At 38.7% G+C, this 15,739-nt stretch overlaps 1 protein-coding gene across 3 annotated transcripts in view; it reads right to left on the bottom strand.

Annotated features, from left to right (window-relative positions):
- The window catches only part of CHL1 (cell adhesion molecule L1 like), a 449,119-nt gene that overhangs the window by 166,374 nt on the left and 267,006 nt on the right, over positions 1-15,739 (bottom strand). For all 3 annotated transcript variants that reach the window (XM_086939199.1, XM_086939197.1, XM_086939198.1), the window contains exons 4-6: positions 13,819-14,009; positions 5,186-5,308; positions 3,013-3,183 (exon numbers count right to left, since the gene is read on the bottom strand). In XM_086939199.1, the coding sequence (XP_086795325.1) occupies positions 3,013-3,183; positions 5,186-5,308; positions 13,819-14,009 (485 nt within the window). The remainder of the gene's footprint in view (positions 1-3,012; positions 3,184-5,185; positions 5,309-13,818; positions 14,010-15,739) is intronic.

Raw genomic sequence — 15,739 nt, 5'->3', positions numbered from 1 at the left:
ACTACAGGAAAAGCACATTTGAAACCCTTTGGGGAGTAATGTAATCATCGCAAATTGCCTTTATAATACAATGAACTGATCTGTGATCTGACACTTTTTTGGTCTCATGTAAAAAGTGCCACAGATTACAATGTCATCCACGCCAAAACACATCACCAGAACCTTCTAAAGCGCTCTTCGACTGCTGGGGAACATCATTCATGTGTATTCCCTCCTGAGAAGGAAAGTCACAGTAAGAAACCCAAAACAAAAAAAGCAAGCGGAATGGACATTCTGGTTCAGCAACTGGAGGTACTTTGCGAACCTGGATCCCTTGTTCAACATAAATCGTCTTCACGAAAAACGGGTTGCGCAAATCCAAGGCTGTACCCTCTTCATTCATTTCCTACAGCTAGCCCCCACTGGAGTGTACTGGATTCCATGAAATAGCTGAATCCAAAATGTAACTTTTCACATTGTGCCAGGCCTTCACCAGCACGCCTACCACATTGAGTTATAACCATTGACCCTGGGTCCACTGAAAGGATCCTTAAGGGAAACTTTAAAAATGTGCTCACTTTTTTCTATCCACCCAGAAAAAGCATTTAGAATTGACCCATTGAGTAATACTCATGTAGCCAGGTTAATACTCGAAGGTGGCAAAAGCTATATAAGGAGAGGCAAGGGAACCTCTAGGAGCCTTTGGACCACCTCTGTGAATAGAATGATGGCAATCCACTAGAGCAGGAAACTACTAACCTGCTTTCTGACTCTTGCCTGCTATTACCTCTTCTCACCTAAGGAGCTGAATAACAATGTTAAAAGGCTACAAGCCTTCAAAAATAGACGCACTTACTTGGGCCAAATATGGTGCACGTGCCATAAATAAAAACATCAGCAGATACTCAATGTTTTGTAAATTATGCAAGCCTTAGCATTTCAGAAAAATAAAACAGTAACAATACATCCCATTGTCGTATTCAATGGCCTAGTTCGATAGCAGCAGGGGTAAAACATTAGATTCACGAGAGAAAATAGTTATGGGAGTGGCATGATATTGGCATAGGCGATGATTTTCTGAAATGTATGAAAGGAGAGCAAAAGTGACAAAGAAAACAATGTCGGGAGAAGGATTTGTAAATTTGAAAAAGAAGATGCCGGTGTTAGATCCTGGGAAGTAGAGGGAGGGTGAATCAAATATCACAGAGTAAAGAGGAAGACAAGAGTAGACGAAGACAGGAATGGGGCAAAGGTAACTTAAGAAACACATTCAATGAGAGGGCTTAATAGGGCAGGGATCAGCCGGAAGAGGCAGAAACAGGAGGACACAGTGGAATGAGGGTAGAAACAGAGTGGATGAAGAGGAAAAGAGGGTACTGGAAACTCCTCTGTAAGGACAGAGATCTACGGAAAGGGGCTAAGAAAGTTGAAACAAGGGTTGAATTTGACAGATGAGGATAAGACCTAGCAGAAGAGAATGCACAGACTGAGGTGTGGTGGGGAGTCACGGGGAGGAATGGGGAAGACAGAGAAGGCTGGACAGAGAGAGTAAAGGATCCCTGTAATAGAGTAAAGCAAACATGTGAGGGGACAGCCGTACATTAGGAACAAAAGAAGAAACAGAGCAAAAGGGAGCTAAGAACAAAATGGGGCAGTGATTTATATGAATAGAAAAAAAGTCGTAGCAGTAATGAAGAGGTGAATAAATAAAGGAAATACAACCCGAGGGCACTGGAGATGGAAAAGGTGACTACGGACTTAGGTACGAAAGAAAATGAAAATGGATACCACGGTGAAAATAAATGCAAAGACAAAACATGCATGTGGGAGAAGGGGCCTGAACTTGCGTATTAAACACAAATGAAGTGCAGAAAAAAAAGATCGTGACAAAAAGGAGAAAAATGAGTGGAAAGGAGTATAAGAAATGTAAACTGCGAGGAAGGGTTAGGATAATGAGGGCAGCATGGATAACTGACAAAAAAAATGTGAGAAAGCATAACAGAAGTTGGGAGAGGAGAAGCAGTGAAAATAAGAGATGAGTGGAATGACATAACAAGAAAGGGTGCGGAGAGAAGAAAACAAAGGAGGTCAGAAAATGAGCTGAGAATAGACACGGAAAGAGAAGGGAGAGGGATTCATGTGCCGACTTAAGATATCGAACTTTTCATGTGATCAAAAACGAAAGGAGAGGGAGGCTGGGATTATTGCGTTGGAGATTTCTCTACACTTTCTCTTTGAATATGTTGGCAGACTTTGGGGACCTGTGGCCCTGGGGTTCCCTAACAAGTCTCATCAGAAGGAACACAGACAGGTCTTCCTTGTGAAAGTGGATGCCTTGACAGCCACACAGGTCTGCAGTGTTCCCATGGACCCGCCGAGTCCCCAGGCTGCCCCTGTTCCAGCTGGGGAAGGCCCAATCTAAGCTGAAACTGATGAGCAGGGAGGCGGGGGGCGGGCACTTTCCATAATTACCTAAATTAAATTCCCTCTGCTGCCTGGAGGAAAGCAATTGTTTTACCGAACAGAGAGAAGCGGATAAATCCCATAAATAAGAGATTTAAGCACACACGACAAAAGGTCACAAATAATTAATAAAAATCACAGAGAAGAACAGATGTTTTCTGGCTGGTTTCCCTCGCTGATCCTTTGTCTGCGAGGAGCTGGCTCAGTAGAGGGGTTTCAGGGCATACAGCATTCTTGCGCTATCCAAACCAGAGAATGTTTGCAAAGAAAGCAAAACTAATGTATTCAGTTATAGCCAAGCCCATGAAGTACAGGCAACTACTTAAATGATACAGTGAATAAGGCATAGCGTGAACCACATACGACCCCTTGACTATGGTCGCAGGACATGAATAGTGCAAGTATCAAGGGTTTCCCAACACAAATCCATCATTAGAGGAAAGTGACCTTTGCCTGATGGGATGGGATATGTTTACCAGGGGTCTTCTCTTACTCTCCACTATGTGCACCTTGTGCCTCCTCATTCAACCCTGGTCCCTTAGGTTCTGCAGTGATCCCCCTGTATCTTACTGGCATTGACGGTCAGGGACATGGCATTCTTCTGGACAATGGTCCGTATCCTGGTGAAAGCCGCGAAGCAGCAATAATCACTTCGGCTGTCGTCCTTCTCTGTGTTCGCAAAGTAGAGATTCCCATCCAGGCCGACGGACACTCGCTCGTCCTGTGGAATGTGAACCAGATCTGAGGAGAAATAATTACTTAGCTGCCATGTGTAATGGTGGCACTGCCTTCGCAGGAATACATGTTCAGAGCAGTTGACATTGAAAAATTCAGGAATGAATGCTCAGAGAAGTTAACATTGAAAAAGGACCACAGTAAACCATATGCAGACAGCTTCTATCCTACACAATCTGGACAGCTATGTTCAATCAGCACACAAGAACAATAGATACCACTCAAGAATTGATTTACCAAGCAAATAACTGTAGCCCTGTCGAGTCACACAGCAGCAGAGCAGCAATGTACCCATCAGATGGTATAGAAGTGCTCACTATCCACACAGAGGAAAACTGCACCACTCACAGTAGACAAACATACCCAACAAACTGTATAACAACCTTCCACCAATCACAGTACTAAACTATCCAGAACTCCAAGAGGTATAGCACCGACCACCGAAGCACTAGATCAATTCATTACTCACAAAGCATCAATAAAGACATAACACACATTGTACAGTAAAATTCACACGAAAAACAGACCAGCAAACTTCAACCGCTGAGCATTCATACAAAGGACTCACAGAGCACCAATGCATCACGTACAGAAATTGTGTGGCGTAAAAACATAAGCTATACAATGACTTAGAACATAGCTACACTGCATATGTTGTCCAGGCAGGTGTATAACAATTGTTCACAGAGGTATTTTGTGTTATATTGATGGCAAGGTAACATTTATTTCAATTTTAATTCTCTGGTACGATCCAGAACAGGCATGCAGGGGGGTCTCCGGCAAAATGCTTGCAAAATCTTTTATGGACTATAAACAGAATAAATGGTTGCAAGCTACTAAAGCTGGCTCCCTGACAATAACCTTTTTAACACTCAAACATTCTTCTGCCTTTGAGGAGTTTTTGAATGTTATCTACCGAGTAGGAGCAAGGAAGTTATACATTCAATGGAGGCACGGATCACTACCGTTAGGGGTATTTGTAGGCAAGTGGTCGTCTTCCATGAGCAAATCTTGCCCTGGGTGTGGTGCGTCCCAGGAGGACGAAATGCATATGCTCTTCTTTTGCCCTGCCTATAGGAAAGCTAGAAAGTACTGGCTTGTACCCCTATGCAAGAACTTGGGTTTTGATAAATGCTCTGTAGCACTGAGAGTTCTTAAGACAGATACATCACCACATATAGTTTTCGCACTTTCAAAATTCCTTTTAGCAATGTGGTACAAAAAACCTCTCTTACTACAGCGGCACCCAGGGGTGATTTTATACAGTGACTGTGTACATTTCATGACAAATTCATTTTAATCTAATTAATTTTATGCTTTTTATCTATACTGTTTTTACAGTAATCTTTTATGACTGAAAAATGTCGAAATAAAGATTTCATGAATGAATGAATTCTCTGATGTGAGTATTTCATTCATTGCACAAACATCATCACAGTGAGTAATAACACTGCGGAAGGCGTCAGCAAAGAGGCTCAGGACTGAAGGGACCTCCATGTCAAGGAGAGGTTCACGTGCACTGGTGGATATTGTGTGGGATTTGGCACTGCTGTGCATGGCGTTGATGTTCACAATTCATTAAATTAACATGGGACAAGTGGTCAATGTGGTTGATTTTTTAGTACTCAAAGGGCAATCATTACAAATCACAGAAAGTAAAACAACTTCCGTATCCACCACACAAACTAATTACTGTCATAGTAATACACCACGCATGTTCCAGGATGGACAGTGCACATATATATCCTGCAAAGGAAACAGTAATGTAAACAAATCACAGAGCAGGCAAACCCTGTATGCCCTGCAAGATTTCTTAGGCCACATAAAGCAAATTCACACCACATACACAAATACACACACATGAACACACACACTTAGCAAAATATTTTCCCACTGGAACAATACTCCAATCCGAGAACATTTTGATTTAAGCAATCTCCACTCTGGGAAACACTCCAAAATTACTCTAGCACACAATTGGCATTCTTTTTATGAAACTGCATCTTACCAATGGTCATCCAGTAAATGTGCAGGGGTGGGATGCCCTCGGGAGGATCACAGTGCAGCACCACAGGGTCTCCCTCCTCTACCTCTTCTGGAGCAATCCAATCATTAGGAAATTTGGGGATGCCTGCATGGAAAAGGGTAATGTCATTCATAGTAGGATCTTCTTAACCAAATATCTTGGATACTCGGAACATCATTTGTATCTACATATCATTTTTTTTATATATAATTCTGGTTTAGGACAGGAAACACAGAGGAGAGAAATTTCACTTTTTAATCTCAACACTATTCAAGGTTTGCACGTTTGATTACTGAAACAGAAGGCAGCGGGGGAGGAAGAAGTGCATTTCTTCTATTTGTCCCAATCATGTCATAAATAAGAAAGGTGCAATTGTTTCTACCTCTTCTAGGGTCGACGGTAAGGACGTTACATTACGTTGATGGTCCCTGTTTAGCGATCGGACTATGTTAGGTTTGCAAAAAATGTTCAACGACCTTCCCATTTATTCTCATGTAAATAATTTAAAGCTCAACCAAACAGAGACAAATATCTGTCTTTTTTAACAGTTGCTTCAAAGCCCTAAGTTATAACAACATTATTCCATTGTTTAGGGGCAAGACCAATAGATAGAGTGGCTTGACAACACTCTGACCTAAGGATCCCTTTAGAGTCTAAAATACATTTGTTGTCCACCTTGTAAAAGACATACTCTACTTTAAATATCTTTGTAACCTCTGTTTGCTATTAGCATGCTGATGCAATCACATTAATTACTGATGATGTCCTTATATATCTTACAGCAAATTAGTGAATTCCCTGGAAAGGGGTTCGGGAAGGGTGCTGGGGCTGAGAAAGAAATATGCACTTGAAGGCAATTCCTCTTATTTCCTTAGTGCCACTAGTATGGGCTTCTAAATTAACTAAATCTTCAATTGACGGCTGAATGTTTTATACCAATAGATTATTAAGGCTCAGAAGTTGGATAAAAATTTGGAAACACTTTTTTTACCTTTGAAATGATGTACTTGGTTATAACTACAATTTTTTTAGAGCCTTCTAGTGCTATCATGTTACTCTTTCACAATGTTTCATCAATCAACATGTTTGATGATTATTTGGTCTTTAAACTAATGAAACTTATATATTAAGTAAAACAAATGAATAACAACCACTCAGTGAGAGATTCAAAACAATCCTTTGTAGTGGGTGGAAAGCACTTGCCACAGGCACCTTGCTCTAGCTACACTCCAGAGCCCTGGGAATTTGGTACATTGCCCTCTTAGCCCTACATATCATTGGTATCTTTGGACACAATATTTATTATGCTTTCTCCTAACAAACAGATCTTTGTGGCATTTGTACTGGCATTATATGTGTTTTTGCAATAAGCTTTTATCACTAATACTTTGTTTAAGTACTTTTCTACATTGCCACTTTTCTTTCCCTTCCTCCATTGTCTTTAAACGTCCAAATGTGTAAGCTGCTCCATTCCCAGATGTCTAGAATGTGCACTTATAACCTTGAAACCTAAACAAAGTGTCCTGAATTATGCATATATTTACTTTTGACTGCATGTAAATACCTAGGTCTCAACCACCTCATTAACAGCCATGTATATATGTTGTAGTTCATTTTTAGCAATTGTTAATAAATCATTATATACATCACTTCATACGTTGCTAATGTTGGAACACTATCATCACGTTGACGAAACAGTTCAATTCAGAAGAACTCCTGGGTCTTGATATTTTGTAATCCATTGGTGTCCTATATCCTCAACACCGAATTCTGGTTTTGTAATTCACTATCCGTCACGGGTCACATTACACTCTTCCTACATAACCACCCAAATTTCAGAATACAGTGACACATTTCCACATAATGGAACTGTCCCTTCAGAATGTTAACTGAAGTATTTTGTTAATACTGATGAAAACACAGGTATGTGTCTCTGTAGTATGTGCTTTTCAGAACTGCTTCTATTTCTCTGTAAAAAACATTACTCTGTGCACCTGGCAACCTACTACCTCTTACAATATCATGCAACCTATAGTTGGACTTTGCTTTTATTAATCTAAAATACAGGGCAAAATATTTTACGGCTGTAGAAGTTTGACTCGTTTCCTCTTAGACTAGCACAGATTTATTGTTTGCTAAGGGAACTGTACATCAGATTGCAGTAGCAAACTGTTTCTGAAAACAGTACGATATTTAACATGTTGTTGGTTGCAATGTACAAAACATATAAACAATGAGCCCCTCTGTATGTACAAAATATATAAACAATGAGCCCCTCTGACTTTAACATGACTCAAGTGGAATAAGAGAAAGATAAATTCTCATTTACAAAATCTAAGATGACAGAGCTAAGGGAAGCTACTTAGTGTGCAAGACAATAAGGGGTATTTCTGCATATGGGCAAAATGTTCTATAGATGACTCATATTCAAGATACCTACAAATTCTTTCCTCAGTGATGAATTTTCGGATGTTATAACAGTGCTAAATGAAGAATGTAATTAAGCATTGAAACACAGGTTGATACTGATTTCTTGATATTGCCCTCTGATTCAGTTTGAGACAGATGTTCCCTCAATGAGACTCATACTGCGAAGACTATTGTCGCTTATTATCCAGTGTGAATGCACTTTAATGCACAGTATTTTATGGAATTTATTTGCAAAGAATGAACAAGTACTTATCAGCTGCTAGAGCCTAATTTAGGGTAAACATACACACCTAAATGAATCTGCAAATGACATCCTAGTTCACATAATCAAGATATCAGGACATTTTTGGGCACAGATGTAAAAAACTTTCAAGAGAATTGTAAGCGCGTAGCCTACGGAACTTTTGGGAACAACCATAAAGAAAGACATTTCAAAAATATTCTTAAAGGCAATTCTTATCCAAAATGAAGCTAATCTAAAATAAATAAAGATAAAACATACATCTGAATGTACTTTTCTCTTTCCCCTAATCCTGTGGATTGTACATTTGCAATTTAGAATATGCATGCATTAGAGTGCAGATCTGGAAATGTATTGTGTAGATTTCTGGGATTTTCAAATTCCCTTTAACAAGGAAATCTACTAAAACTAAAACTGCAGTTTACAAGTCATTCACATACTCTTTTTATATTTACATCAGGCCTAATTTATGCAAGAAACACATGCACCAAGGAACTTATCGCTGGTTTATCAGCATTATTTTAAGATTAGATTTTTCACTTTTAATTATTTCAGGTGTTTTTTTATTATGTGCTATTTTTTTAAACTGAAAACCAAAACTAATGTAGACCCGATGTAGCTGAACTAAACATTTTAAATATTGTATAAATATATGTACAATGGAGAGTTTCCACTTAGGCATGTTTCATTAGTGCTTGCAACACATTTAGACCGATAATACACAAAGCCAAGACCAAGTATAGCTTGTCCGCACAGCCACAACTCAATCCATCAACAAGTGAACAGGTGTGAGATAATATATCTCCACTGAGAAGGAACTATCACGAAGGAATCTTGTTACACTCTTCTGAAGTGTAAGTAAAATTTGGCACCTCATGAGTGACAAGATGCTCGGGTACATTGTGTTCCCTTTGGTAGCAATACTGCAAGAAACATTGTAATCCCTAAAGAAGCAGCAGGCCATTGGGAAAAAAGCCAACATCTGCCGGCAACAATAAGAAAAAATAAATATAGTGTACTTTCAATAGCGCAAGTAAAATATACCTCCCTAAGTAGGACAAATCCTGGCAGAAGATCAAACAAAGTCAATGTAAACATCATGATGCATGGTGATACCAACGGGGTAAGACCTATTTAATAATATTCATCAAGTGCATGCTCTAAATTAAGAAGCACAGAGTGAAGAACTAATGAATATGAATCAGGGTGTTACCGACATCTGTTGTGGTCTCCAGGAAGAAAGTTCAAATTCAGGAAGCACTAACTTTGTTGTTCATTGTTCTGAAACAGTTAAATTGAAGCTAGTTGGAATACATTTCTTTAAGAAAGTGTTACCCCTCTACACTGCATGCATGGACCTCCTAGCCTCTGAAGAAACACAGCATCTCTGGTCGAAACTATCATATTGAAGGATTTTCAGGGAATTGTAAATGGATATTAATTGCACTCCAGACCAATACATGAGGGAAGATACAAATTAGTGAACGTGGTGGCTTGTAGTTTATTTTAGTCCCAACCTGACCCTCTCTTTAACTTTGTTTTTCTGCATTTGTTCTTTGTTCTGAACTAGTCTTACATCAAACTCTGCAACACTTACCCTCAAACCCTATGCATTAGACATGGCCTCTTATATTGGGCCAAAAAGCAATGGATCTACAGAAATCACTGCAAGGATTACTATGATAGTGTGCAAAAACACATTTTGAACACGAACATAGAAAAAATAAGGTTACAGATTTTCCTAAAACACCATCAGAAATAATCAATTTGCTGGTAAATAAAACTTGGCATAATCTTGATTTACTACATTGAATAAAAGTGATGTAATAAATTATTAAACTGGAAAGAAAAACTTCTTCAGAAGAGGAACTTTTGCAAGCAGGGTTGGTATTAACTGGTTTTCTAAGATCCCAGTTCATTTAAAATTGTGGCTTTTAAAAAGTAATTTGTGAATAGAGTACATCTAGCCCTGCTGTTTGATTTACAAAATGTTAGCTTTTAATAAACCTTTACTTAGGCGGTGCAGAGAACATTTTTGAAAATTACTTCTCCATGTTGGACCAGTTTGCATCAATGCAGGCACCAACACTGGTGCAATTTTATGAACACCGTTTGTATAAAGAATGCAAAATCTAGTGCCATGCATAACTTCTTCATATTATTCAGTTATGATTCACTGATTTTAACCTAGACAAATTTGCGAACATAAGGAAATCACTTTTTCAAATTATATTGAAAATGTTACCTAATAGATGCTTGGCATATCAAAAGTATATCCTGTCCATAAACCAGAACAGTAAGAGACTTTAATCCATGTGGCTTGGGTTTTGTTTTGGATACATTGTTCAAAGGGATAGTTACTCCAAGTAGTATTTTGCTATCAGATGATAGAACCTTGAACATGTAAAACAACTGGTCTCTTTATGAGTCTTGTTACCTTTAATTGGTCCCTTTAAAAACATGGTGAAATTGCTAATTTTACTGAATTTAGTAAATGTATTGGAACTTGGCTGGTCAACATTATTAATGACTAGCACATTCCTTACAGAATATGAATCTTCTTTCCATAATGCAATTGGAATTTCTCCAAGGTATTGAGTGTTCATTTCTTCATGAAACACATCTAAAAGTTGTGTATATATTTGGTGAAATATCTGTAAAAGTTTATTTAACCCATTTGCATCAAATTTCTTGCACAAATAATAGGGAAAACAAATAAACATCTAGAAAATCAACATGCAATATAAAAGTACAGTGAAAACCAACAGTCAGCAAGCACTACTAATTCACCAGGGCACTACAACTCAATCAACATGGGTGTATATCAGTAAACTTTACCATAGAAATCTTACAAAGTCAAGGTACCTGAAAACACAAACAAAATAAACATACAATACCAGTAAATGCTAACAACTTCTAAACATGAAAATTCCTTAAAAGTTTTGATCTTAAAGCAATTTCACAAGGAAACAATTACACATTTACTACACAAAATGTCCTCAACAATCATTATATATGCTATAGGCAATATTCCGTTAGAAAGTAAACAAGAGGTCTCAATTGCCCCCCAAAAAATCATACATTTGCTGCTGTACACATACACACTCCAAAAAAAGGGAGTAAATATATAACTTTTGGTAATTTACATAGTATGCTAGGTAGTACACCTGAGAATTTGTGACTGGTGCAGCAGTCCAAGACTAGTTCTGTGAATGCCATGTGACAGCTGCTACTTCCCTTTGCGGGGCTATATGCAAGGTAAAACTATGTACTGGGAACTATAGCACTTCGTGCAATTTCTTTAGGATTCTTTTTCCCCTTTGGACAATTTGTTTTACCATAAACCCTCTGTTAGACCTGGCTTTCACAGAAAGTTTAGCCCCAGATCCCCAGTTTTTAGATCTCGCCTAGCGCAGCACGCAGGTGCTGACCTAAGCAGAGGGCCTCTTGGAATCATCTAGCTTCCAAGAGACTTCTTCATGTGGGTCGGCCTCCTCCCACACATTCCATTGGCATTTGCATGAGCTCACAATTGGCCAAAGGCAGTATCATGTCCCACCTTCTCTCTAAATGTTGACTCCCATGGCCTAGGGTTCTCGGGAGCGAGCAGCAGCGCAGCCGGCGCCAGCTGCATACTTAACATTCCTTGCAGACGCACCAAGCAACTGAGAAGTCTTCAACTGCCACACCCACATTTTTCTACCTCAGACTTTCAACCAGGGGGCACAGATGCCCACACCTCCCCCTCCCACCTCACCAAGACATTAATATGCTGAAATCGTCTTTTGCGTAGTCTAAATCAACAAAGTGATCAACTCCCTAAATCCTCCTTTTGAACTGAACTTTTCCTACCATTTGAAAGTCATATTAGTATTACTGTATTCTGCATTTTTGTCATTTTGGTCTTGTTTGGTTTAGATAAAGATTACTTATTTTGCTAAACTGGTGTGGTGTCCATTTGTAGTGTTTTCACTGTATTAGTGTGTGTTTTCAAAAATGCTTCACACACTTCCCCTGAGATAAGCCTGTCTGCTTGTGCCAAGCTACCAAGGGGGCGAGCAGGGTTTATTTTAGAAGTGTATCCCTTTTACCCTGACTAGAAGCAAGGGGCCCTATGTGGACCCAAGGTACCTACCTCTGCCAACTAGAGACCCCCATTTTTAACACCCTTACAAAGTTTTGCACTATCACTTCTCCTTTTCCTCTTTGGAATGGAACTTATTTCATTGCACAACTAAATCTCCAGGCTGGGGAAGGATCACAATGGCGTTTGCGTACGCTAAGAAACCCACAAGTTTATAGGTGTTTGTGTTCACAACCTCTCAAGGCAAAACTCGACTTGATCCACCTACTCCCCACTTCTTGGGTTGAAATTTACTACTATGAAATGGTGCACAGTTGCAGTGTATATTCAACGCCGAAAAAAACACAGTTAATTTTCAAGAAATGTTTGCCATTGATGTACAAGTAATATTTAAACAAACATTCGCTAGTGAAACACATGCAGTATTCTAGGAAGTTCACTTTTGAAAGACCTACGGGAAGCATGGACATCCTACACACTTTAAATACTTCTCCAAAGGGAAAAATAAATTTGTGTACAGTCCTCTACAATTTGGCAATTTTGTTGCTGCTTAATATTAGAGCTGTATATGGTTAAATAACTTGGAGTATACGCATAGACCTAGTTGAGATCTGGGTGAAAGTGGTATGTATGTGCAACAATATATCATCAGGGCCCGAGCTCCTTAGTCCCCCTGAGGTATATTATATGTACCTTCCCCCTTCAATACCAATTCCATCCTCCTTCAGGTATTTACTACTCAGTGTCCTAAATACTTTTCAATTACCTCAACCTGCCCGTCTTGCAATTTCCCTCCCGGTTCTTCCTTCATCCTTTGTACAGCACTTCCCAAACTGTAACCTGGTCCTGATGATGATCCTAACTGCCAAGAATCGAAACGTCGTCAAAATTTCAGTGCAACTTGTGGCGCCTTATACTCTGGTTCACCAAATATGCCAAATTTTGTTCAAGTATTTGATAATACCTACCTGTAAACTTTAATTACCTTTTCATTATTGTCACTTTCTCACCTTGTGCAACCTATCGCTGTTTCAATTGTCACCTGCACCGTCCACCTTGTATGTCATGAGCACTTATGTGCACAATGTTTGTCAGGTTACTTGCATACTTATTGTTAACAGTGCTGATACAACTCTTCCCAATTTGTTTGTTCTCAATATAATGTGTTCTCTTTCGTATTCTCAATACATGATGCCTCTGGCACTCTTTCTAAATCGATGAGTGTTCCTGTTTGTTTTCTTTACAATTACATGTTCATGTTTATTTACTAGACTATGAAATAATGCCTATTGAGATATTGTTGTGCATACATAATAATAGAGCTATGCACGATTCTTATTGAGCCACTTGGTTTGCTTTTTCTCGCAAATTGATAACATTTCCGTCACAAGTACTAATATTTCCTCGTGAGTGCTAGCTGACTGAAAATGTACTAGTGGATCTTTCTCAAGAATTAACATTAACAATGTTTGCCTCACAACTTTGAAACTTGAATGTTGCAGATTTTTTTCTTTCAACGATTAAAACAAGAGCAAAAGTGCTGATTTTAGCATGAAATTTGAAATATGCAAAACTTCCCTTACTACTAGTATTAATCGCATCATTCGTGTGAATTAAAAGACCACTGTGACATAAGTATGCTGCAACATCCTATTCTAAGGATTTTTAGGCAGGTTTCTAATATACAGAGCCCTCGAATACTCAAGAATCAATCACATAAAAGTTGTTTGGAGTCTTCACCATTGAAACACATGCAGTATTCAAGGAATATTTATGTTTGAATACCATACAATAGGTATGCACCATGTTTCACAGACACCAGCACAATCTCTCCTAAGCAGCTCTCAGTGAGACACTTACGTGGCACAATGAAATCAATTTCCTCAGAAATGGCAGTACCCAGGTCATTGAAGGCGAAGCAGCGATATTTGCCCTGAAAACTAGCAATGCTTCCATTATTACGAATCGTGAATGTTCCAGAATGTGGCTCTGTTACCACTCGGGGATCAGATGAAGGAAAGTAGGGTTTTCCATCTTTAGTCCACCGAAAGCTGTGAAATAAAATCAGTCATGATTACCAAGATTTAAGAATTCTTCAGTGTCATCAGTATAGGATGGCAATCAAATCAAATCAAAAGTTCTTTACTCAGTAACTATTACAGTTAACCATAAATGCTCAATGCTTATATCAGAATTATTTAAACAGCTTTCAGAATTGAATATACATAAAATTGAATGGGTCGCATCACAATTGATTTTCGAGACCTTAAAACACTTTTTAAAAAAGCGATAACAGATACAATAATACAAATATCATCTAGCTGTTGAAGAGTCAGAAATGCAGGGTAACATTGTCTAATACCAAATTTTTTAAGCACAGGAATGATCCATCTCCTTCTTGGTATGGAATCAAATTTGCAGAAAAATAATATATGTAATGTCGAACCGAAACATTATCACATGGGAAGTTGCATAAAACACGCAACCAATCATTATGTACAGGGAAACTTAACAATCGGTGTAAAATGTTCAGCCTGAAGCGTGTCAAGAGAAACCTTTCATAATCATCTGAAATCAGAGCAATATATGGCTGTATCGTAGGGGTTACTAGTGCCAGGGAATATGCTTGCACCCATGATTTCTTCAATTCAGTTGTAGTTCTCGCTTCGCCCAAGTAATGCATACAACTTACTTTTAGGTCTTTCCTAGACACGTTTTGCATAGTGTATGGATCTTTGTAATACTCAAGATGGCCTAGTTTAATAATAAACTGTTTAACATAGTCTAGCCATCTTATGTTTCCGACCTCATCCACTACCAAGGCGTCCTTCAATATTTGCCTATTCAAATCTGTCTCTTCTGCAGTCCGTACTCTGAATATGGTACCCCAAGTTCTTGGTGGCATATATAGGATGGCAATCTTTAAAACAGGGGAAAGTGTCACAATGATAACAATGGAGTGAACAAAATGTGAATCCCCCACCAACATGAAAATAGTGTCTTGAATTCCTTCGGAAGCCAAATCACCGACTACCAAGACCATATCACAACATAATGGATGTGTTTGTTAGTACACCATAATTTTACAGAACGTACTTGTAATATTCCTACACTTCAAGGTCTGCAGAGCTAGCCCAATCCTCCCCTGCTATCTTTAGAGTGCTCTTTCCCTAGAGAATACTAGGAAACATTGGGCAAAGGGGACAATACCCAATAGAAGGTTTTAGAGGAACTTCAAACGATACTTATGACCTAAGGATGTAATTTTAGCAAAACTACTCTCCTATTTTTAAAATGGATAAATCATCAGTCCTCATTTTTAATGTCTATTTCTTTTTTAAGCTTCCGTTCCTGACACTTTTTAAACTGAATGACTGGCTAGCTACCTAGACAGCAATTCTGTATAGCAGTAATGTTATAAAAAGCTGTCAAAATTAATCAGGTAAATGCCTTTTGTATAAAATATATCAGCACAAATAAAATATTATTTCCGAAGAAAGAACACACTTGAGCAAAGGTGGTGTACATAATCTAGAGCAAATGTTACTAGCACCATATGGCATCCCTATGAGATAAAGAGAGCTTTGGGTTGGCCCGATGCTGGCAATGGGATTGGTTAGATATGGCCTGCACAAGCTAGTGATGTAATGCATTGTTACTAATAGTATTGCAGGAGGAGATGAAATATTATTATTTTTTGGTAATTATAGTGGTAGTTCCTCATGGTCTGTAGACTTCAGATTGCTCGCCCCGGTACTGGGGGACAGTCTGGAGTTGGGCC

The sequence above is a fragment of the Lissotriton vulgaris genome, chromosome 9 (assembly GCF_964263255.1).
Source record: "Lissotriton vulgaris chromosome 9, aLisVul1.2, whole genome shotgun sequence".
In the NCBI taxonomy this organism is placed as follows: domain Eukaryota; kingdom Metazoa; phylum Chordata; class Amphibia; order Caudata; family Salamandridae; genus Lissotriton; species Lissotriton vulgaris.
This window is presented reverse-complemented; position numbering and strand designations above follow the sequence as displayed.